This window comes from Hydra vulgaris, chromosome 06 (assembly GCF_038396675.1).
Source record: "Hydra vulgaris chromosome 06, alternate assembly HydraT2T_AEP".
NCBI classification, from domain to species: domain Eukaryota; kingdom Metazoa; phylum Cnidaria; class Hydrozoa; order Anthoathecata; family Hydridae; genus Hydra; species Hydra vulgaris.
The window spans coordinates 21,306,010-21,326,922 of record NC_088925.1 but is presented as its reverse complement, the minus strand read 5'-3'; the positions used below and the strand labels follow the sequence as shown (position 1 = coordinate 21,326,922).

General features: G+C 27.3%; 2 protein-coding genes across 2 annotated transcripts in view; both read left to right on the top strand.

The window, feature by feature from the left end:
• Nucleotides 1–1,773, top strand: part of LOC100208704 (zinc finger protein 330 homolog) — a 29,073-nt gene extending 27,300 nt beyond the window's left edge. The window contains exon 9 of the mRNA XM_065799548.1: nucleotides 1,418–1,773. Coding sequence (XP_065655620.1) covers nucleotides 1,418–1,725 — 308 coding nt within the window. The 3' untranslated portion in view covers nucleotides 1,726–1,773. The remainder of the gene's footprint in view (nucleotides 1–1,417) is intronic.
• Nucleotides 1,774–6,816: 5,043 nt separating this feature from the next.
• LOC100215229 (ribonuclease 3) lies at nucleotides 6,817–15,969 on the top strand. The gene is made up of 2 exons (XM_065799550.1): nucleotides 6,817–7,063; nucleotides 14,091–15,969. The coding sequence occupies exons 1-2, from the start codon at nucleotides 7,006–7,008 to the stop codon at nucleotides 15,746–15,748; spliced, it is 1,716 nt and encodes a 571-aa protein (XP_065655622.1). The 5' UTR covers nucleotides 6,817–7,005; the 3' UTR covers nucleotides 15,749–15,969.
• The last annotated feature ends 4,944 nt before the right edge of the window (nucleotides 15,970–20,913 follow it).

Below are 20,913 nucleotides of genomic sequence, written 5' to 3'. Positions count from 1 at the left end.
TTGCCGAATTCCAATTGAAATAGTTTCTTCAGTTTAACAGCACTTTAAAACAGGCAAGAATTTTTCGACGTGTCCACTTGTTTAGTGCGTGCCGAACGGAGGGTAAATGTCAACTGACGCCCAGGCCACCCTAGAGATATACCTGCCCTGTTCGGTTAGATAGATACCCTGTTCTGATAGAGAGATACCTGCCCTGTTCGGAATTTTGTTCTAGGACTATCTGTAAACAAGATCTGAACGTAAAAAGACGAAAATATAAAACTGTTCGGATAGATAGATGCCCTGTTCTGATAGAGAGATACCTGCCCTGTTCGGAATTTTGTTCTAGGACTATCTGTAAACAAGATCTGAACATAAAAAGACGAAAATATAAAACTCAAAAATTTGACTTTTGGCTACGAAATCGGGATTTCGTCCCACTGTGCGCCGTCCAGGTGTTTGAACTAAATAAGTTAATAAATTGTTAGTTTAAATGACATAAAGATAAAAAAAATTAAATTAAAGTTATTTCTTTCTTCAAAACTATTTTTGGCCACCCATTTGTGTAAAATTACAACATAGTGCACAGTCAGTAAAAGTTGGTAAGGTCATTGAGACAAATTAATTTAGCAGCGTTAATTTTTAAGAGGTTGGCGTGATTTATTTAGTAAGCTTATGCGACCGCTGATCTTATTACATTTAAAATTAAAATCGTCGTTAAGTGAAAAGGTTTGATCAAGATAGACTCCATGATTATTGTATGGGTTAGTATTATTTGAATTTTAATAGTATAAAGATTTAAGCACTGGCATTTTGAATAATTTTCTTGCGGTCCCGAATAGGATTGCTTTAGTTTTTTTTTTTTTTTTTTTTTTTGAAGATTTAGTAATAGATCATTTAATGATTGCGATAATTGTTTTAAGTTACCTAGTACTTATTCTTTAATTCATTACTTTATAATCGAGCTGTGTTTTGAGACGTCGTTTTAAGACGTCTCAAAACATTATTAACAACGTCTCAAAACAATCAAAAATAGGAAGGAAGTTTCAATAGAATTTGTGGAACTCCTTTTTTATAATATTTAACATGAGTGGTTTTAGCTCATAGCATTTACAAAAGTAAGCAGTGAAAATCAATCAAAAGGATTTTAATCCAGTTACATATTAATTTTCAAATATTTTAAAAACGAAATTTTATAAAAGTTTAACGCGCATTTTTATAATGTTATTTACGTGCATAACCGTAAATAATATTATAAAATAATTAAAAAGATAATTCGTAATAACATGATAAAATAATTTAAATAAATAAATTCAAACAAAAACAAATATAAATAATTGTAGATTTATACTGGAAATCAAACTATAGTTATTAATTATATTCAGGTTTAGTTATTATTAAGTACAAAAAAGTGACAGATTTTTTTTTTTTCGCTTAGCTCGTACAACAGACTATGGTCGTCACAAATATAATGAAGAAGACGAGGAGCCTTACGAGGACGATTATTATTCATACGATTCTCGCTCAGCGGCAAGTAATTTTTCTGGATTTGGTGGAGTTTCATATAACAAAAATGAAGATGAGTCAAACGATGATAGTGAAGAGGGTAGTAATGACGATGATGATGACGATGAAGACGACGACGATGATGATGATGATGACGAAGACGATGACGATGACGATAATAACGAATGTGAAAACGAACTGACAGATAAATTAGTAACCTTAAAAGTCGACGGAAACTAGCAAAAAGTTGTAGCTTTTAAGAATCAAAAATTATTAAATATCAATATATATTTTCTCCATTTTATTTTCAGTATTTTACAAAAGTAAACGAAAAAGTAAACGGTCCTTAAAAACCACCCAGGTTTTAGGAACCGCTTGCCATCTCGCGCGGTTTACAATAACAACTTACTGTTGGGTGTTAGACAAATTTTTAAAAGAGATTGAAAAAAATTTGTTTGAAAACAATGAGTCCAAACTATATTGAAGCTCTAAAAAACGCAGTTGTTGCTTGCAGTTACAAACGCTTTTAAAATATCTTTCTATTACAGGTAGCTTGTAAAAAGTACAATAATAACAATTGTTTAGTATCATTTTTTGATATATGATATGATGAAATATGGCATGCAAAATATAAATAATAATCTAACCATATAGACCAGAAATTTTGTTTTAGGGTGATAAAATAATTGTAGCTATTGAGCCCCTAACAGCCCACTCTTTGGGTATGGTTCCTAAAAAGAATTTTTTAAATGTTCTTTTTTTGTGTAATATTAAACTAGATCGAAATTCATCAATAGGTGTCAAATTTCATCAAAAAAATCTCTTTAAAAAGTTTCGACTATTCAATGTTATTTCAGGGGGTAAATGAGAGAGGAATTTTAAACTTCTTAATCCATAAATCTAAAGCGAAAGGAGATTTTTTGATAAAGTTTGAAATCTGTTGAAAAATTTTGATCTAATTCATGATATAACTTAAAAAGTATTTATATGATCTTAGAAGAAATAGTACTAGGAAGGGGGCAATTAGGGGTCAGAACCGGGTTGGGTTAGCTCCAATTACTTAACTTTTTGCAAGTCATCCTAATTTGATACTAGTATCGGCATACTAAAAATTTGAGTATGGCACATGGCTCTTGGCTACTTATCTTAAACAAGAAAGTTACTGGATTCTCGCTTAAAATACGTGGTGAAAAGACACCGTTGAAAAAAATTGTTTTTTACATTTTTAGAATAAAGAAGAGTTTTCTAATGATAAACAAAAGATAAATTTCCGGGGATTTGTAGCAAGAACTTCGAGCATGTTTCTAAGCGCCGCGAGAATTATCTGAAAAATTCTATAAGGAGTGCAAAACTATTCCCTAAAGCAATTAAATATGCACGAGGAATTCTCGCGCGAATAGAATAAAAGCGGTAGCGCTAAACTCAACAGTGTTGGAATAACGATAAGAAAAGCTACACATAGTTTTAAAATAACATAAATACTTGTAATAGTTCAATATAATATAAAAATAAATGTTAAAGATAACATAATATTTGATTATAGGTTCTCTTTCATATAAATAATTAAAAACATAACAGTGAGGTTATTATTGATATTATTTGAAAGATATTGATATTATTTGAGAGATATTATTGATATTATTTGAGAGGTATTATTGATATTATTTGAGAGATATTATTGATATTATTTGAGTGATATTGATATTATTTGAGAGATATTATTGATATTATTTGAGAGATATTGATATTATTTGAGAGATATTATTGATATTATTTGAGAGGTATTATTGATATTATTTGAGAGATATTATTGATATTATTTGAAAGATATTGATATTATTTGAGAGATATTATTGATATTATTTGAGAGGTATTATTGATATTATTTGAGAGATATTATTGATATGGTTTGAGAGATGTTATTGATATTATTTAAGAGATATTATTGATATTATTTAAGAGGTAATTATAATTTAAGCTAGAAATTTACTAATATATTCTGACGTAGAATCAATCATAAAGCATAAAAGTAAAATATCTAGTCGGAATACACAACGTTGATGCTCTATAATTTGAAGTAAACAAACGATATGGAGATTTTTTTAAATGTATATCAAAAAACCATTAAATAAAAATGCAAAGAGTTATTATTTTTTTTAGCAATCAGAACAGAATAAAAAATGAAAAAATTCGGAAGCCCATTTCCACTAACGGGTAGTAGTAACAGTATCGAAAACAGCCAAACTGATTAATCTCGAAAAAGGATTTCCCGGAATAACATCGAAATATAGAATAACATTGAAATTGTAAAAAAAGGAATTGTATCAAAAATCCGAAAAGCAGAATAGTCTCGAAATAGCTCAAAAGAGAATAATATCGACAAGGGACTTACCGAAATAATATCAAAAATTCAAAAAACGGAATTAGATCCAAGTTGTGAAAAAATGAATAATATCGAAAAGGGACTTTCCGGAATAATATCGAAAATGTGAAACAAGGAATAGGTTTGAAAATTCCAAAAGCAGAATAAATAGAAGGCCAGTATTTTGCGGTTTTGAATTAAAGTGTAGTAATTATACTGTATAATTGTATAATTTATTCAATATAAACTAAAAGTTCAATTAGTAGAACAAAAAATATTGAATGATGTGTTGTTGGCTATTTATAAAACGATTTAAAACAAGATGTTTTGATTGTATTTACATTTAATGTCAGCAAACCATTAAAAGTTACAAAATTTTTATTCAAAACCATTAAAGACTTAAAAACCATAAAAAGTTTAAAGGATAAAGTTATTTGTAAATATGCAAAACTAAGTCATCTGTTTTTTGTGCAAAAAAATTTCAAAAAAAAAACTTTAAAACAAGGAGAGCAGGATAAAAGATCCTGCTTAATAAAACAATTAAAAAAGCTAATTAAAAAAATCCTGATTAATAAAACAAGAAGAGCATGCTAAAAGATCCTTTTTAATAAAAGATTATAAACAATACCTACTCTACCTCCAAATACCATGAAAAAATTACTATTACATGTAGTCATCTGGTCATACTGTTCCAGAATGTTTAACATTTTAAATACTAAAAAAATATTGAGCACACAACTTTAAATACATTGCTGATATGGTATGTAGCTACCAAATGTTAAAAATTAATTATCATATTGTATTTTACAAGATGTTATTTAATAAAATTTCCATACCAGAAGTTATTGAGTTTATTATACAAGTTGCTGAGAGCTTTAATTAAAATATTTTACAAATTGTCTATTATCTTTACATAACGTTTTGCAAAATTGCCCTACATATATATGTTGGAACACCTTCCTACTTACAAAATCATGCAGAATCTGTTTGGTTTGGTCTTTGAAGAACTTAAAAAAAAAATAAAGAAGAATTTAGAAAATACTGATAGATATGCATTATTTCAGTGTTTTACTTCCATGCAATTATTCAAAGCATACATTATATGACCATTTAAAATTATTTAGAAAGATTTTCCATTGCTTTCTTTATTGAAAATACATTCTGGTAATATTGACACAATAAAATATGCAAAACTATTACTCCATATTGGCCCAAAATGTTGCAAGATAACTGTTTAATATTTGATGAAATGTATTTACAGAAATATACAGAATACTCTTAACTTTGAACTAAAAAAAACTCAAGTCTAAACTTTTCAAAAATAGTATTCAATAGAAAATTGTTAAGAACATTCATTAAATAATAGGAACATAATAAAACTGCTTCAGTTATAAAAATTGATAGTAATTGATTAAGAAATGAAACCATTGAAACTGTGACTATTTTTTAAACAGTGCTTTTCGTGTGCAAACTTATATATTATATTGATAAGTTCTCTAACGACATTTGGGAATATTGAGTTTCTTAAAAGTTTCTTAAATTTTAAGTTTTAGATCGAATTAAATTTCGTTGCACCTGCAAATTAAACTGCTCATTTAACTGCCGTTCTCCTTTGTAGATAATGCTAACTTAGTGTAAAGTTGATGCGATATTTAGGTGAAAAGTTAGGAAATATTCATCGAGCTCTTAAATAAATTTCTTATTGAAAAGTGACTTAGTATTAAAATTTTCTTAAGATTTTCAACTAGTACTCGTTTATATATATATATATATATATATATATATATATATATATATATATATATATATATATATATATATATATATATATATATATATATATATATATATATATATATATATATATATATATATATATATAAAGTGTGATCAGAAAAACACATTTTCAATGTTAATCATTAAAACGAGTTTTCGATCTTATTCAATTTTTATTGATTTTGATATTGTTCCGCATTTGTGAATTTCGATATAAAAACTTTTCAATATTAATCTAAAAATCACATTTTCGATCTTAATCATTAAAATGGATTTCGGTCAGTTATTTTTCGATATTAATTATTTTTTCGATCAGTTAACTTTCGATACTATTCCGCTTTCCCCCACTAACTACTATTAAATATCAGAAAACAGATCGCCGTGTAACATCTACATCTATGTAACTATCTACATAGTTTATAAAGAACTATATCTGTATATTATTTTATGTTATTAGAAATTATCATATATGTATTATACTAGATATTATTTGACTTATTCCAAGATTTTCAGAAGCCTAATGTTGTTACAAATAAATTAATTAAAAAAAGATGCAAAGATGCTATGTATAATTGAATTCTATTCGTGAGCAACTTTTTTTTTTGTGTGTGTAAGCATCCTTCTATGCACCTATTTTTTAAGCCCAAATGGCAAAGGTGCTTAAAATTGTTTAAGTAACCTCGAATGGCTCTTTAAGAGTTGTGAAGGTTAACATTAACTAGTTTTTTAATCCTGGTCAAGCTGCTTCAAGAAAACTTAGTTAAGCTGCTCCGAGAAGACTTTATATTCTTGTCGCCCCCCCTCCTCCCCGAAAAGGCTATTGATGAGGTAGTTTTTTTCACAAAGTAAGCCCTGCGCCACATTTTTGAAAAAGTTTATATGAATCAGGTGACAAAAAAAAACTCCTTAAGTTATTTCAAAGGATCATAAACATAAAAAGTATTTTAAAGTTTTTTTAAATTTGTTGCTAATAAACAATAAATACATTCTTTAAATTAAATAAGTTGTCAAGAATAAAAGCATTTTGATTGAGCGTATGTTGTTTTCCATTATAGTTAATACCTTTATTGTTTTATGTTGAAATCTGTGAATCTCTATTTATCTCCTCAACAAATAGCGGAGCATAACTTAAATAAATTTTAATAAAGTTTTGATATTAACGAACTTTATATTATGATTGTTAATATAACTCAGTTGCTTGGAAACATGATCTTGTTACTGCGCCTAATTTAACTTAGTCACTAAGATGTTTTGTTTTCCTAATTAAACTCTATTATAAATTTATAGTAGTGGATTATATTCTTAAATTTTTTTTACATTTATCTGACTTACATTTATAGTTGAAAACTTTTCGTAGCTAAAACATTTTGAATACGTTAAACATGAAACTTATTTTTTCTAGGTTGGCATTTATATTGCTGGTTGCAACATGCGTTCAAGGTAACGATCAGCATATTCAGCATATTATGTTTTTTTTACACAAATTGTTTTCACTTATAACGTAATTTAAACAGTTTTAATGTGTGGGTGTGTGTGCGTGTGTGGGTGTGAGTGTGTGTGTGTGTGTGTGTGTGCGTGCATACTAAATAGTAAACCTAAACACTAAACAGGAGTCATAAAATGTTATTGTTACGAAATTAGTTAATATAATAATAAAGAACCGGACTATGGGGATATGGTTGATTATTGGTCCTGGTCCTTACGAATTTAAGAAACACAAAGCAATCTGAAACTTTTGACATAATTCAGTCGGGTGAATTTTAGTTTTGGGGACATTTTTTTTTAGGAACCAATCGGTCCTTCTTACCCCTCATTTTTTTAAATCGTCTTTAGGCAAATACCAGCTACTTATCTGGTAATATTTGAGCATCAAAATCATGTATGTAGTTCCGCCATTTTCTGTTCCGTGTTTTTTATTTTGAATTTAGTGTATTCGATTAACGCACTCAAGGCGGCTCTATGGTTAAAAAAAATAAATTTTGCATTTTAAAATTAAATGTTTTGAAATAACTTTAAATGAAAAGAATAATCATTTTTATCGACAAATAAACTTCAAAAAATTATAAATAACTTTTTTTTTTGATGAGTCAACAAAAAATAAGTAAAATATAAACCCACTTTTAAAACTTTATAACTCCTAAAATATACATCCTATGAGCCTAAAAATTTCAGAATATCTTTATTATTAAAACACAAAGAGACCGTAGCAGAATTTTTTAATAAAAATTTGTACATCAAAAATGGCGGATAAAAGCAATGGAAGAAAAATAAAAAATAAACTTTTTATTTAAGATAATTATTCCAAACTTATAAACATCCTTTTCTTTGTTGATATATCCCTTTTTGACACCGCTTATCATTTTTCTGTCCTTTTGAAGTGCCTACGAAGATTTTTTTTTAAAGTGACGTTAACGGTGGCTATCTATTTTACACGAATCATAATTACCAAGATATACAAATTTGAGATTAAATATCTCAAAAACTTTTGAAAAACCAGACATTCCATCATTGAAATGAGTAACAACTGAAGCTACACAAATATCTAAAACTTCTTCGCAAACAAATACATCTTTACGACACCTTTTTCAAATTATTTGATTAAATGCTTTGTTAAATTTTGGATAGTACCCTGTAAATATCATTACAACAATTTTCAGAAGAAAAACCAATACAAATTGGTTTTGTTGCATTATGAATAGCTATTAGCTTACAATTATTAGGTTGCGAAAGTTTTCACTGAAACCAAAGCTATAACTTTTAGGACACAAATTTAATTTAAATATTTAAAAACGCATTTGAAAAAAAAAAAACTTTAAGGTTACAAATTTAAAATTAAGGACGCAAATTAAAAAAAACAACTACAACACAAACTTGAAAAACAACTTTAAAAACACAAATTTTAAAAAAACTTTCAAGGAAGGAACTTTTTTTCTTAAACAAACAGAGGAGCCCCAACACTATACAAGTTGTTGACGTTGTTTATGATGTTGATTACAAAAGTACGAATAATTTGTCGTTAAAAAAGGGAGGAGCGTTTCTCCTGCTCCTTCTCACAGTTGTTGTAGACCATACAAAACTTATATTTTGCATAGTTAAAGAAGAAATAGAAGTTAAAGTGATTGAATATGAAGATATTTATAGGCTAAAGTTTCATAATAAGAAAAGAAAACAAAGAATACAAAATATTTAAAGTTTTCCAAAATACGGAATCTTTCTCTTTAAAAAAAATAGATTTTAAATTTACAAACCAATTTCAAAATATCTTTCTATTTTTTCAAACTCTTCTTCTGCTTTGTTTTTTATTTATTATACTGTTTTCAAGCAAGTTTTTCTCTGTACATAAATGTTTGTAAAGGACCTTTTGCAAATCATAAACTGAGAGTTTTTTTAAAAACTTGACTTTGTTTCTTGTCATATGAAACACTGCGCGGTTACTTTTTTTTTCTTTTCTTAAATCCATTTTGATTGCTAGGTAGTGTTTTAAGAAAGATAATCGGATGTTTTGTTTTAAAAACCCTTTTGAAAAATTTTGAAAGTGAAAAGACCAGGCAATCCCCGGAAAAAAAGTTCTACAGAATTTCTATAAACTTTTGAAACATATTACTTATAGAAACTCTATAGAATTCCTGTTGAACTTCTATAGCATGTCGATTAACTTCTATAAAACTCTGACATGATTGTTAGTATTATTTGAAAATTCTCCTTATTTTATATAGATAACTTAAAAATTTTGAGTCAGCAAATGTTCTTTGTTTTATTGAGTAACTAGAAACATGAGTTTTAAAGACCCAATAATAATCTTACCATTTATATCACTAAAACCTGTTTGTTATTTTTTTTTAGATTTTTTTTTTTTTTTTACCATTTTATAAAGAACAAAAAACTAGATTGAGAATAACAACAGCTATGTAAAGTTTACTAGAAGAAAAAAAAAGCTATTTGTTTTTTTTCGTATATTTGGAATACAATTATCTGAATTCGAACAAACAAATATTTTTTATACTTATTTTTATCTATTTTTAAATCGTAAAAAATTGAATTAGGGATGTACCAGAACTTCGTCCGGAATTTGTGATTTTGAATTTTTGGAATTTTGAAGGCCGGAATTTATTTTTACTTTAAATTCTTAAGTTCTCTGTAAATTAAATGATAAAATATTTGTTCTAGAGGACTCGTAATTGGTTTGATACTATTTGCTTTGTTCGTGTTTAAATAGGTTAATACTGTATAACAAACAAGGTTTGTCAATTCAATTTTTAAAGCTGAATAATATTTTGTAAACCTTTTTATCTCTGCCAAGAGATTCACGAGATGATTTTTAAAATAGGATTGCTCTGTCTGCCATTATAGTTTTTTATTTTTTCGCATAAGGAAGAACTATAGGTAGACCTAGATAAACAATGTAAATTTCTAAATGAACATAATGTAGTTTTGCTTAAATAATAAAATGTAAATGAAAAAATTAAATCCAAATTTTTTATATGAATGCTAAGTTAAAATTTATATATTTTTTAACTATGATTAAATTTAAATTTTCCTTAAATTATCTTATTAACTTATTTTTAATTTTTAGGTGTAATTATTATCATTATTATTATTTTTTATCTTTTTTTTACGATTTTCTTTTGATTATAGATTAGTTACTAATCTTAACATACTTGTAAAATTTGTATTTGTTTTTTATATGGTACAAAGTAATTTTACGTTTACATTTTAATGATTGTACACGCTTGCTGATGAAAGCACGTCGGGGTGTAGTGATAAGGCAAATAATGTCTTCTTTTAGCCCCGGTCATGTAAATTTTATTTATATAAAATGGCATTTTATTTTTTTTTTAATGACGAAATAAATAAATAAATGATATCCGAGGTTTTTAGTAGACAGTGGAATTTTTTTTTAACATTATATTTTGCCGTTTAATAAATATAACAGTTTCCATAAATTTACAGTTAAGTTCATGGCCGGAGCAAGAAGAAGGCATTGATTTGTCTTATCGCCGAGCACCGTGTTACAATTTATAATTTTTACAAAGTTGTTTTAAGAACAAAAGTTATAAAAGAAAAAGTGAATGAATGTTTATAAAAAGTATATAAAAGATAAAGTAAGATATCGTTTAATACATAATACCATAAATAAATTGGGTAAAAGTAAAAGTGAATATATATATATATATATATATAATATATATATATGTAAATATATATATATATATATATATATATATATATATATATATATATATATATATATATATATATATATATATATATATTAAAAAAAGGTTAAAATTTTATGACAATAACCATTATCAAAAATCACATTTTCTCGCTTTTTATTTTTTGTGTATATACATATATATATATATATATATATATATATATATATATATATATATATATATATATATATATATATATATATATATATATATATATATATATATGTATATACACAAAAATTAAAAAGCGAGAAAATGTGATTTTTGATAATGGTTATTGTCATAAAATTTTAACCTTTTTTTAATAATTTCAAGGAATAATTACCTTGTTTTTCAGTTTTAAAATTATATATCTGATCTATTTTTAAAAGAAAGACTTATAATAATATAAATCAAAATCTGTGTTCAATAAAAACTGTTTTGAATCAGTTTTGAATTGATGTAGAGATTTTTTTTCTTCCGGAATCAATGTTTGGGAATCTTTTCCACAGAAGTGGTCCGCGATTCTGAATTGAATAAGAATTTTGTTTAGAATAAGATTTTGGTATAACAAAGTTGTTTGCGGAAAATCTTGTAGCATATTTATGGTGTATTTCTTTAAAATAAGTTTCAAATATTTTGGGGGACAGTCCATATTTTGTTTTATACATGAACTGTAGAACAAGATGGATATTAGGTTTGAAAATATTCAGAGCACCAATTATACATAAGAGAGGTTCACATGGAATTGCTCTACCAGCTCCAAATATGATTCTAACAGCATGTTTTTGCTTGATATAAAGTTTTCTTAGCTTAGTGTGATTAGTACTTGCCCACATGATGTTGCCGTAAGTTAAGTACCTATGAATAAAAGAAAAATATAAACTTTTTAAGGACTTAAAATTTAAAAGTGGCTTAACTCTATAGATCATTCCAATGCTTGGAATAAAGATATATATAATTTAAAAATTTATACATGATTTATGTAATCGAATCTTGTATTCTAGATAAGTATTTGGAAATTTAGAAATATTATGGTGCAAAAATAAGAGCTCTGCAGTTTCGAGCAACAACTGTTGTTCAACACATTTTAAAGCCATTTTTTACTTATAAACAATCTAGTCTTGTTTTAAAATACATATATCATTTCAAATATATATAATTTCAAAATACAACTTGTGACTTGCAAATCGAAATCAAAACAACAACCTAGCTCTTTTTTCACAAAGAATGTTATCTGCCTCCGAGAATATTTTTCTAAGCAGGTAAATGAAGCAGGGACAGAAAATAGTTTTTATGCTATGCAATATATATGGGGATAATTAATTTTATTATCAGTTCACCATTTTATGATTGCTTCTATATCGGCTTCGAACTCTCGGCTTAAAAAAAATATAATTTAGCTGAAAATATTACAACATAGAGCAACTCGTCTGATTATATCACTCAGAAAACGAGAATACAAAGAGAGATTTTTCGGTATTCAATTTCTAAAAGATCGTTGAGCTTGAGGTGACCCTAGTGTTTTAAAATGGTAAAGGTTTGTATATTGTAAATTGGTGCAAAGTAAAACTCGCTTTCTTTTCGAGAAAATAAAAATAACAACTAGATGCGCTGATATAAATTCAAACTAATAAGAGAGTAAAAAACAATGAAAAATGTCATTAATTTTTTACAAAATGTGCTGTGAATGGATTGAATAAATTACCGGAAAAATTGCCACTACTGTAAAAAGTTTTAAATCAAGGTTAGACTGGTTTTCAGAAATTGAAAATTTTGAAACGACACATCTAAAATAATTCAAAAACGATTTCATTCTCGATTGAGTTTCTTTAAAAAAATTGCAAATTTTATATTAAACCAGAATTAGTTACACAAGCTCTTGTTTTTTAGGGCATAATAAATAACATTTCTACTACTTCTTTATTTTTAAATGTATCTATTTATTTTTCGACCATCTAAAACAATCCATTTCTTTTTTATCTTTTCATTTGCTATTCTAACAATCTTTCTTTACTTCTTTCCTCTAAGGTTACTTCTCTCCACTAGGGTTACTTTCTCTTTCTTCTTCTGACTCATAGCAAGTAAGATTTTTTTTACGATTCTTTATTTTGATGCATACGAAGCTGATATAGATGGCTGACAACCTAAAAAAAGGGGTGACAACCTTAATTAATTAAGCGAATTAGCATTATCAAAAAAAGATAAACCAGCTTTACGTTGAAGTACAAGACGTACTTTCTTTTTGAAAAGATCCCATTCAATTAGCATTAAACAGAATGAATTTGCAATATTTATTCCAGTAAACCCAAGAAAAATTCCTTGCAGTGTAAAATACAATTCTTCCTAATAAATCTGTGAACCAATATGCAGTCAAAGGTATAAAGGAATCGTTACTATGGGTAATACCAAAATATCTATTGTGAATAAAATATGATCAGCTACAGAAATTTGATTGAACACTACGGTTCTTTTTTTTATTATGATGCCGTAGCATTGATTCCCTAAAAAACCTTGAAATTGGATCTTGTGGTTGGAAATTTAAAACTAATTTAATAAACTCTTGAATTTCAACTACAGAAAAAAGTTAATTGTCTATTAAAATAGATTTCATTATTCACTGATTAACTAAAGTAGCGCAAGTCTTTTATATAATAAATTTATAGGGAATAAAATCATTCATGCTAATTTGAAATTTGAAGTTTAATCGCTTCTAATATTCTCCCTCATGGAGATACGTTAGAAAGTTGTAATAATGTACAACGTTATGTATACAACGCTCTGCATTTAAAGCTGTGTGTAAAATATTACGCGTACTATGCTATGTGTACAAAGTTCTGCATACAATGTTATGTGTAAAAGAAAAGTCTTCCTCTAACACTGAGTGTTATAAGTGATGCAGTTATTGTGAAGTTGCAAAACACTAAAATTTAGAGAGTTGCGTTTATTTTTTGTATTTTAATTTTTAGTTTCTGTCTTTTTTTGTGATGGTACCATCATTTAATATGTTGGATTACAGAAGTTTATGAAAACTTTTGGTATTTAAAGCGTTATTTAATATATTACAAATACCGGTTTTTGTGATATAATAAATAATGTTTTAAATACCAAAAGTTTACTTAAATCTCTATAATCCAACATAATAAAGCATTTTATTAAACTTATCTATTGCACCTTAAATGGTTAATACTTTAGCATGTTTTTACTTAAAGATTTGGTTTAAAAAATTAAAATTTATTAAACTCGTGGTTTTTTTTTTTTTTTTTTAGCTCGTTACAGGTTTCAAAATAGCGACTATCAAAATGGAATCGATGATCCGATTGATAGCAACGTTTTGGTAGAGCGTGGTTATAATCAACCACCGCGTAGGCGTTATTATAAAAAAGAAGAAAATATACCGCGTTTTGTAAATTACCAAAGTTCATATGATTTCATCAGGAACTTTGAAGGGGCTCGTAGACAACTTAATAACCCGTACAATTGGAATCGTCCACATGAATTAAATAGAGAATTAGTTGGAAATAATAATTTCGATAAAATAGAAGACCCGCAGAAATATGTATCACAAAAAAAAACCGCAAACTACCCTGAAAGAAACTTATTTGTTTCACAAGAAAATTATGATGGCAAAACAGGAAATTTCTATACCAACGGGATAGATGACGATCGTAATATAGATAATTCTCTAATGGACAGTAACTATAATAGTCAAAATAAAGTTTTGGATAAAGCTTTTTTAATAAAAAAAAATCTACAAAAAGATGAATTTGCCTTTGATAATGAGGATATGTCTAAGAAAGTAAAAATAGAAAAAGAAAACCCTTTACAACAAAAATTAGATGATCAAAAAGTCGATTTTGTAAACGGCAAGGAAAATGCGCAAAACCAATATAACGGCGAAAAGAAAGAAAACCTTTTTGAAAAAGATATAGCGTCTAATAAATTAACTGAAGAAACCTTGACAACTCTTAAGTTATCTGAAAAAAAAGAAGAAAACAGCAAATTACCCGAAAACGATCCCGAAGATAGTAAGCTTGTCGAAAACAATCCAAAACCTAGTACGATAGCTGAAAAAGACCTGACAGCTAGTAAACTAGATAAAAATAATGTGTCAACTAGTAAGATATCTGAAAAAGATACAGCACCTAATAAACTAGCTGAAATAGATTTGCTTAACGGCAAACTAGATTCACCATTACAAAAAGGTTCTGAGAACAATCAAATTGAAATTATAACCAAAGAATCGATTGTAAATAAAATTCCAGAAAATCGAGAAACTTCGTCAACAGTCAAAAACATTGATCCGTTAAAAGATATAATCTTCCAAGACTTTATTAAATCCGTTATGAACAGAGCTGATGAAATTGTTAAACCTGTAATTACCGACAACTTAATTGATAAAGTTCGTGACTACGTCAGAATAAAAAGCAAAGAAGATAATGAAGAAAAAAAAAATGTGTTATCGACAAACGATTTTCTTAATGTTAAAAACAATATCATTGTACCAAAAAATGAGCTGGTAGATGAAGAGAAGAAAAAAGAAATAATCAAAAATGAAGAAGAAAAAAAGGAATTCCCAAATCATGATTTGCTAAAAAATAACGACAAAAGTGTTCAAAATCAAGAGAATTCTTTCAATGCCGAAAAAAATGATTTTGAAAAAACCAGTAATAAGTTTGACAACTTATTTTACGATTCACCAAGAAATTTCTATCCTGATCGCGTGAGTGACACAGAAAAAATTGAAACTCAACGTAACAATGACGAACTAGAAAATGAAACAGAGTTTGAACCTTACACACCAAAAAAAAAGGTTTTAAACGATTTATATATGAGAAGTAATGGACGAGATGAGATGAAAAGAGAAGAAAGCGACTTTATGAGTGTATCAAGATATCGTCAAAAAAATTATTTTAGAGGGTTTTGAGTTTCAAGCATTGCAAGAAAAAACAACAACAATATAAAGTAAAAAGTTTCTCCTTTAACTTTAAAAAAAAGAAACTTTTATGCATTCAATATTCAGTGTACTGTACTTTCTTTTACTTTAATTTGATTGGTGTGAACATTTAACATTTCTACTTTTAATAACTTGTTTGTTATATAATACTTATGTGTTAATAAACTTAATTCGTTTTTTGGCACAATAAATTAACTTATTAGCCAGATACAGAAAAATGATTTAATAAGGAAAACTCCCAACTTTTTTTAAAATGTTATTTTTACGTTTGAAATGGACATCAAACTTCGGACTTCGACTCTGATGTCTCCGCTTTAACCACTTTTTATCACTTCGCCATGCTTTTAGAATTAAAGCAATTGCGTAGTTAAAAAGAAAATCTCGGAGACGCAAGACAGATTATTCTAAACAGGCGACGGGGATTACTTTATACCTTCAAAATTAAATGACATTTTTAAATTTCTTTTTATTAAATATATAGATTTAATAAAAATGACACTTTCATTAATTTATTAATGTCAAGAGTTCGGTGAAAAAAAAAGTACATAAACTGTTAAAGATACCACTAAATTAATAATTGTTCGATTAAATTATTTTACTATAAAGTAAAATATTTACCAAGCTCTGAGACACAGAGAAACCGCTATTAAAAAACTATAAGGTTTTTTTTTTTTTTTGGGTTTTTTTCCTTTTATAATGGTGTTTACGGTTGCATCAATCAAATTACCATGTCTTTCAAACAGCTGACTCATGCGAACAATGATGTCCATAATTTACTAGATAAATCACTTGCGCACACTGAATCTAATTTGTCGAAAATAATCAATGAATCTTATTTGGCCTCTTTTGCTTTTAACATTGAAAAAAGGCGTTCAAAACATAGTTTTGACATATTGGCCTTTATCAAGATTAATTCCACCGTTTCGCGTAGATGTTTTTTTGGTATTTTTAGTGCCTCTCTAATTTTCCTTTCAAACTTTTTATTTTCTATCTTTAGTGTTCTTGTTTTTTCCCCAAATAATAGCTTCTTTGGAAAAGATTTTATGAAAAGCTAACGCAGATTAATAAGGTTTTATTTGTCCATTTATTTAACCATGAAATATGAAAAATTTACAGTAATAAATTATAAACTCACATAAATAAGGTTAGGTGCTACTCGTAAAGTTAAAAACTAGTCACTGGAGTAATACCTAAAAAAACATGGAAAGAATTTAAAATAAAAGAAAAAAAGAAAAGAAAACTAACATAAAAACAAGAGATAAGAAAAAAAAAAAGTAAAGAGAAGAGAAAATAAAGCACTAATAAATAATGCTACTTTTTTTTTTTTTTTTTTTACAACAATCATTATTATATATTTCAAAAACAAATAATATTTACATGTCTCCAGTTTATATAAATGTCCACCACAAATATTTACAATATCTAAAGAGTGTTAGCAATGCTGTTTTACGCATGCGCGTTTGACATTTTAACTCATGCGAGTTAAAATAATAAATTCGTGGTTTATAATATAAAGTGCTGGCTATTAACCCATGCATTTAAAAAATATACGCAAGTCCGTCGCACCACAGGGCTTCTAGGGACTTGCTTGTCGTTGTCGTTGAAAATATATGTTATTTGTTGAAAATATATATCAACATATATTAGTAGTACTATGTAGTTGTAAGGAAACTCGCAGAAGACTAAGAAAAGTCTTTTCATCGAGAACCTTTAAAATACAAAATAAACTAAAAATTTAAAGAGTAAAGACACATTAATTTTTTGAGGTCTACTGTTCAGTAATATTTTACTATATATAGTTGCTAACAATTTTTATTTATTTATTTTTTTATATTTTATGTTTTATTTCTTTTTTATTTATTTTTATAGCTTAAATTGTTCTTTTTACATTTTATTATATTAATTATTCTTTTATATTTAATACATATCGAGAAAATTGGTTTTGTTAATTATGAGATCTTTTAGTTTTTTCTTCAGTTTTTTCTTTTACTACTATTAATAGCAATAAAAATTGTATGAATAAATAAAATCATTACAAATAATGACTATAATATGATAACTTTAATAAAAATTCTTAAAGGTTGATAACTTTAATAAAATGATAAGATGATAAATAAAATGATAAGATGATAACTTTAATAAAAATTCTTAAAGATCTTTTAGTTTCATCTTCAGTTTTTTCTTCTACTACTATTAATAGCAATAAAAATTATATGAATAAATAAAATCATTACAAATAATGACTATAATATGATAACTTTAATAAAAATAATAACTAATGATAAAAAATATGGTAAAAATAATTGTATATAAATTTATAACTATGGTAGCAATTGCAAAAATTATACCATATATCTATAAAAGCCAGGCGCGGATGCAGCGTTTTTTTATGTTTGAGATACCTAACTTCCAGACATGCTTTCACGGATGCTTTGCAAAAAATTGCAATGCTTGGAGCCTGGCAACAAAAAAGCCCTAAAATTTTACCCTAAAATTTTACACCTGCTCAAAAGTGAGAGCAACAAGTTGATAAAATAATTTTTCATACTATTCTCAACTAAATCTATATTCATCGACAAACTTTGAAATTCACATAAAAATCTTTTAGCGTTCAAAAACTATGACCATAAAATGTTTGAACCCCTATCAAACTGAGGGGGTTGCAAATTTTATAAGCCCATAATTGTTGAACGCTAAGAGATTATTGTGTGAGTATTAAAATTTATCAATGAATATATACTTGGTTGAGAATAGTAGAAAAATTATTTTATCAACCTGTTGCTCTCACGTTTGGGGCAGGTGTAGCTAAAATTTTAGAACATCAAAAAATGCTGCATCTGCGCCCGAAAGCTATTACTACAACGGAATCACTATAATCAGTATAAATAATATTAATAGAGCCTCTGAAACAAAGATAAATGAATTATAATAGTAATAACAGTAATAAAGATAAAAAAATATAGTATAAAATGAAAATAATGGTTATATTAATACATTAATATAAAAAAAGCAAATATTAATACAAGATAAAATTAATATTCATTAAATATATAAAAGGTGTTTTTTTAAGCCCGATAGAGCTTCAAACTGGAAAAAGCAACACAAAGAAAACAAACAGTAATTAAAATTTTTTATTTATTCGAAACATCACATGACATTAACACTTAAAAATAATATAAAATTCAATACATTAACACTTAAAAATAATTTTGAGAATATGGGCACCGCGGCTGTTCTTGACGAAATCCATTCTGGATGTCCAATTTTGGGCCACTTTCTCAAGAACTTCTGGTCTTATGTCACAAATAATACACAGAGTGGTGGACTCCAAGACATCAATTGTTGTTGGTTTATCAGCATAAAACAGTGACTTCACATAACCCAACAGGAAATAATCCAGAGGTGCACAACCTTGGAGGCTAATTGACAGGTCAATTTTTTTGAAATTAACTTATCACGAAATTTTGATTTTAATAAATCATTGGTTGCGGTCGTTGTATGGCTGGTAGAGCCATCCGGTTGAAACCACATCTTGTTTGTATTTATGTTATCTATACTCTTAAACAAAAATTATTGATTGTGGTACGGTACCAATCTCCATTAACCGTAGCGTGAGCTCCGGCCTCATTTTTGAAGAAATAAGGTCCGATGATGTCAGCAGCGTGTAAACCACACCAAACGGTGCATTTTTCTGGATGTAATTGAGTCTGTAGGTTTCTTATAGATTAGTCTCACTCCATATGCGGCAATTTTGCTAATTAACGAAACCATTAAGCCAAAAATGAGCCTCGTTGCTGAACACAGTCTGGCGATAAAACTACGGGTCAGTTACTAACTGCTCTAGAGCCCAATCGGCGAAGGAACGATGCATATAATGGCCTTCCGGCTTAAATTTTTGCACCAACTGGATCTTACACGGGTGTAGACCAAGATCATTGCTCAAAACCTTCCATATCATGGATGGACAGAGCCCCAATTCCTGCGACGACAACGAATCGATAAGTTTGGATCCTCTTCCACACTTTTGCTTACAGCAGCGAAATTCTCTTCCGTACGCACATTCCTTCGACGAGTTGATGTTATTGAAACCTCTAGAGAGAATATAGTGCAAAATCTATCTACAGTTTGACGGATTGCTTGCTCGGGTGGACAATTATGTGCTTCATAAAAATCACGAAGTTGTCCATAAGTTGCCGAACTGAAGATTTATTTTCAAAGTAAATTTTAATGTCGTAGCGTTGTTCAAGCGTGAATCTTTTCATGATTATTTGCTAAAGAATACTGAAACAAATAAAAGAAAAATTAAATATAAAAATTTATTTTTTATATTAAAATTTACAATTTAAAGTTTTATCGGGCTAAAAAAAACACCCTTTACTTAAATAAAAATTTCTTAATTTGGTTTCGATGTTTTTGGATGTTGGTAATAAAAGGATATTTAGTTTAAATCTTTTTTTTTTTATAAGTAGTATAACTTGGTTCCAGTGAGAAATATATTGATATTTTATAGAGAGATTGTCATATTTGATAGTGTTGAAAAAGGAAGTGTGCAAATTAACATTTTCAGTAATTCGAGTGTAATATTTATTTGTGTAATTTGTTTTAATAAAAAATTATTAAACGAATTTGGTAGATAATTTTTAAGAAAATCAAACACAAAGAGACAATTATAAAGCTTTCCAAGATCTTGAAATTTTAAAACTTTTAACCTATTTTGGATATTAGATCGTAAAGGAGAAATGGAAGTGCGTTGCAAACTGTTTATATGATTTAATAGAAAACTACCTTTTTGACTCCAATCAGTGCAACAATAATTTAGATGTGAGGAGAACAAGGAGTAGTAAATTGATATTCAAATATGCTGGGGACTATTGGCATACTATTGGCACATGAGAGTTTTTTTATTTAACTGAATAAATTGATAATATCATGATAGGTTTTTGTCAAGAAATACCCCAAATTATTTTATATATTTAAATGGGAAAAGTGTTTTACCGTTAATTCTAATTTTCACATTATCATTCTCAATCTTTTTCATCTAATATAATATATATTAACGATCAGATTGTTAATATATATTAAAAACAGTAAAGGCTCTAGAACAGGTTTTGTGGGACACCATACTTAATTACTTT